The 4785-nt window shown below is 60.1% G+C and overlaps 1 protein-coding gene across 1 annotated transcript in view; it reads left to right on the forward strand.

The window, feature by feature from the left end:
- The window catches only part of ETH_00026330 (importin alpha, putative), a gene marked incomplete at both ends in the record, with an annotated part of 10096 nt that extends 5575 nt beyond the window's left edge, over window positions 1–4521 (forward strand). The window contains 3 exons of the mRNA XM_013374607.1: window positions 18–2075; window positions 2248–3968; window positions 4254–4521. Coding sequence (XP_013230061.1) covers window positions 18–2075; window positions 2248–3968; window positions 4254–4521 — 4047 coding nt within the window. The remainder of the gene's footprint in view (window positions 1–17; window positions 2076–2247; window positions 3969–4253) is intronic.
- Window positions 4522–4785: the final 264 nt, after the last annotated feature.

Consider the following 4785-nt stretch of genomic DNA (forward strand, 5'->3'; position numbering starts at 1 on the left):
ACCTTTCGCGGGAACAGCTGCAGCAGCCACAACCACAGGAGCAGCAGCAGCCGCAGCAGCAGCAACAGCAGCAGCAGCAAATGAGCCTACTCGCGCTGCAGCAGCAAACGAGCTCCGCCCTAGGCCTGTCGGTAGGAGCAGCTCAAAGTGCGGGGCAAGGAGTGCTGCAGCAACAGCAAATGTGGCAGCAGCAGCAGCAGCAACAGCAGCAGGACAAGTGGCACTCTGCGCCGCAGCACGAGAGTCTTGCTGCTGCTGCAGCTGCTGCTGTCGCTGCTGCGTCCCCAATGGCTGCCATGCTGCCGCACCGCGAGCTGCTTGATTGGCTGCACGCCGGCAGCGGTGACTGCAGCAGCAGCAGCAGCAACAACAGCAGCAGCAGCAGTGGGTTGCGCATTCACTGGGGGTCTCTTGAAACACCTCCAACTCTCTTTGTAGCATCTAAGAATGCTGCTGCTGCTTTTTGCTGCTACTGCGCCATCTCTGCTGCCACCTGCGTTGCGTGTGACGGGCGAATGGGCAGAAGCAGCAACTGCAGCAGCAAAACCAGCAGCAACAGCAGCAGCAGCAGCAGCAGCAGCAGCAGCAGCCTCGGGGATGATTTCGCAGCATCTATAGGTCGCTACAAGGCAGTGTGGGAAGGCCTAGTTGCTGAAGCAAGCGCAGCAACCGCAGCAGCAGCAGCAACCCCAGCAGCAGCAACCCCAGCATCAGCAGCAACAGCAGCAGCAGCAGCACACCTTTCTGGTTGCGGGATTAAGGGCCCCATAAGAAGGCTCAGGGCTTTGTGGGTTGCGGAGCTGCTGCTGCGACTGACGGGGGAGGAGCTGCAGCAGCAGCAGCAGCAACAGCAGCAGCAGCAGCAGCAACCGAAGTCAACTGCTGCTGCTGCTGCCATCGCAGCAGCGCTCTCCTCCTTGCTGGTGGACGGCCACGCAGGACAGCAGGCTGCTGCAAATGCTTGGGAAAGCAGCAAGAAGCGGAAAATCAGCAGCAGCTGCAGCAGCAACGGCAGAAGCACCAGCACGAGCAGCAGCAACAGCAGCGGCAACAGCAACGCCTGGGGCTGCCAGGAAGCTCCAGATGCAGCGCTGCTGCAGCTAGATGCCGACTCTCTGTGCGTCGGGGTGCTGCTGCTGCTGCTGCACTTGGGTGTTGCAAGCAGCAGCAGCAGCAGCAGCTGCAGCTCCGCAGCGCGAGAACCAGAACCAGCAGCTGCAGCTGCTGCTGCTGCTGCTGCTGGCTGCTGCCTGTTTGGGGAGGTGCTAGCCAGGCTTTCTCTCTGCACAGCGGAGCCAATTGGCTTCTGTTTGCTGCAGCTGCTTGCTGCTGCTGCTGCAGCTGTTTCGCGAAATGGCTCAGGGCAAGCTGCAGCAGCACTGCCTGAAAGCGCAGCAGCAGCAGCAACAGCAGCAACAGCAGCAGCAGCAGCAAACAGCGTCGAACGGTGCAATGGCGCGCCTTTCGTTGGAAGTGGGTTATCTTCAGAGCGGAACTCGAGCAACGGCAGCTGCAGCAACAGAAGCAGCAGCAGCTGCTACAACAGCAGCAAAGCCAGCAGTAGCAGCAGCAGCAGCAGCAGCAGCAGCTTGCAGTTCTCATCACTTTTTTTGGACCTGGTATTTGATTTGTGGCTGGCTTATGCACGTGCAGCAGCAGCAAATCCTCTCGCAGGGTGGGCAGTGCAGCAGCAGCAGCAGCCGAAGCAGAATCAGCAGCAGCAGCAGCAGCAGCATCGCCTTCTGCAGGCACTGGTTGCTAGGGACATTGCAGCAGCAAAGCCTCGCATGCTTGCTGCTGCTGCTGCTGTTCTTCGGTGTGAGGCCGGTATTGAGAACCCAAACAGCAACAGCAACAGCAACAGCAGCAACAGCAGCAGCTACTTTGCAGATGACCCTTCCCGTGGGAAGGTTCTTCATAGCTGCGCCAGAGACCCGAGTACTGGTGCTCCTGCTGCTGCTGCTGCTGCTGCTGCTGCTGCTGCTGCAGGGGGGGGGCGCTGGCTGTCCCTGTTTGAGGTGTACATACACCCCAGCTTCTCCGGAGCAGCAGATGCTGCTCATTTTGCTGCACAGGTAAACTGAAATTAGTTTTTCATTTCTAATCTTTTTGTGTCCCTTCGTTGCTTTTTGCTACTGCTGCTGCTGCTGCTGCTGCTTATTTGTCAGCGTATATTTTCTTGGCTGTTTCTTTTTTATTCCGCCTTCTTTGCTGTTTGTCTTTTCTGCTTCCTTCTGTTTGCTGCAGTCTGCTGCGCTGCCGCTTTGGCTTTGCTGCTGCATCTACAGCAGCAACGAGTTGCTGCAGCTGCTGCTGAGGACATCTCCTCTACAGGCCCTTCAGTCAGCAGCAGCAGCAGCAGGCCTCTGCAACAGCAGCAGCAGCAGCACAACGAACACAGCTGAGACCGGTCGTCCTTCAGAGCATCAGCAGCAGCACCAGCAGCAGCAGCAGCAGCAACAGCAGCAGCAGCAACGGCAGCAGCAGCAGCCCCGTGGTGGCTGCTACTTGGGCTGCGTGTCTTGTGTTGCTGGCCTTTCTAGCTGTTGTGCTGCTGCTCGCTGTGTGCTGCCTGTAGTGTCTGTTCTGTCTCCCGCCGCTTCCATGCCGCAGCAGCAGCAGCAGCAGCAGCAGCAGCAGCCGGGCGTGTTCCTAGAGCTGCCTCCAAAGCGACTGCTGCTGCTGCGCCTTCGCCTTCCACGCGGGGAATCAGCAGCAGCAGCAACAGCAGCAGCAGCAGCAACAGCAGCAACAGAAGGGCTGCAATGGCGCGGCTTCGTTCTGGGCTGGCGCCTCCTGGCGCGAGAGCTGCTGCTGCTGCCGAGTGCAGCAGCAGCTGCTGCTGCAGCGAAAGGCAACCCTCTGCTCCAGCCGCCTGCAGCAACGCATCCCCTTGCGGCCACTCTGGCCTCTGCTGCTGCTGTTGGTTCTGCTGCTGCTGCTGCTGCTACGCCTTGCGACATGCAACAGCACTGGGGGCCCCCTGGAGCTTCGCACTGCCGCAGCAGCTGCAGCAGCTGCAGCAGCTGCAGCAGCTGGAGCAGCTGCAGCAGCTGCAGCACAGATGCAAGCAGGGAGTGGCTGGACATGTGGGGCCCAGTGCAGCATGGCTTCCATCCCGTTTTAGACCCCAGCAGCAGCAGCAGCAGCAGCAGCGGTTCTCCTGCTGCGCCTGCGCTGCTGCTGCTCCCGTTGCAGCTGCCACTAGAGACTCCTGCTGCTTGCTGCAGCGGGGGCTGCGCGCCTTCTGCTGCTCTATTGGGGGCCCTTGGAGAGCTTAGAGACGCAGCTTTGCGGCTGCTGCTGCGACTGCCTGCAGCAGCAGCAGCTGCTGCGGCTGCTGCTGCTGCAGCAGGCATGCAACGGGAGATGATCCCGGGAGCCCAGCAGCAAGTGCTGCAGTGGGCCATTAGGAACTTGGAGGCCGCCTTCGCCTGCTGCAGTGCAGCAGTGGAGAGGCAGCAGCAGCAGCAGCAACAGCAACAGCAGCTGCTGCTGCTGACAGCAGCGGTGGCTCTTCACGTGCCGCTGCACTGTTTGCTGCCGGCGCTGCTGTTGAGGGGCCCCCACCCTTTGCTGCTGGGGCCCCTTCTTTGGTTCATTTTGTTGCTGGGCCCCCTGGGGGCCTCGCTGCCGTCGCCGCGCGTGCTGCTTGTGCAGCAGAACAGCAACAGCAGCAGCAGCAGCAGCGCAGCCGAATGTGCATGCAGTGCTGCTGCTGCGTCTCCTGTGGGGAGCCTCATAGACAGCACTTGGGGCCTTTGTCTTCTTTGGTTTGAAAGGGCCCCCTGGCTGCTGCTGCATGCGCTTCGGTGTCTCAAGAGGAGACAGAGCAGCAGCAGCAGCAGCAGCAGCGGCGGCGGCTTCCGGGCGAAGGAGCAGCAGCAGCAGCAAAGGCAGCAGCAGCAGCATGTGTTCCCTGCAGCAACAGCCCTTCCAGGGGGCCCCCTGCCGTGGCGCGCTGTGCAGTAAGGCATTTGCAGCAGCAAACAAAAAAGATTAAATAAATAAAAAATAAATTAAAGTAAATTAAAAATAAATAAAAATAAATGAAAATAGGAACAGATAAAAACAAATAGAAGCAAAAGGAGACCAGTAGCAGCAGGAGAAGACAAATGGAGCCGTAGCATAACAACAAAATCCCCCTGCAGCAGCAGCAGCAGCAGCAACAGCAGCAGCAGCAGCAGCAGGCGCCCAGTGTGCTGTCCCCGCAGGTGTACATACACCTGAAGATCTGCTGCGTCTGTTTGCAGGCTCAGTTTTAATTCTTTTGTAAAGCGCAGCAAAAGTTTAAATGACTTCATTCAGTTGCCCCCTATATTCGCCTCGAGGGGCCCCCCTGGGGGGCCCCCCTGGGGGGCCCCCCAGGGGGGGTCCCCGCAGATGGGGGCCCCCCAGATGGAGGCCCCCAAGGAGGGAGGCCCCCCCTTTGTGCCTTCGGGGGCCCCCAAGGAGGGGGCCCCCCTCTTGCTGCCATTCTCTTTGGCTGATGCATTTGCTCGGCTGCTCGAGGGCAGCTAATTGCTGCTGCTGCATCTTTATTTTGCTGCTTCCATTTATTCTTCCCTGCAGCAGCAGCCCCAAGGGGGCCCCCTGGGGGGCCCCCTAGGGGGGCCCCCAAGGGTGGGGCCCCCTAGGGGGGCCCCCAAGGGTGGGGCCCCCCTGAGGGGGGCTCCCAGGGCCCCTCTATAGTGGGTATAAGGGCAGCTCTGAGTGGCTACCTGGAGGGCCCCCGCTAAGGGTTTAATTTGGCCCCGAAGAGGGTCTAGCGGGTTCCTTCGGGAG

This window comes from Eimeria tenella, genomic scaffold (assembly GCF_000499545.2).
Source record: "Eimeria tenella Houghton genomic scaffold, Eth_scaff218, whole genome shotgun sequence".
In the NCBI taxonomy this organism is placed as follows: Eukaryota; Apicomplexa; class Conoidasida; order Eucoccidiorida; family Eimeriidae; genus Eimeria; species Eimeria tenella.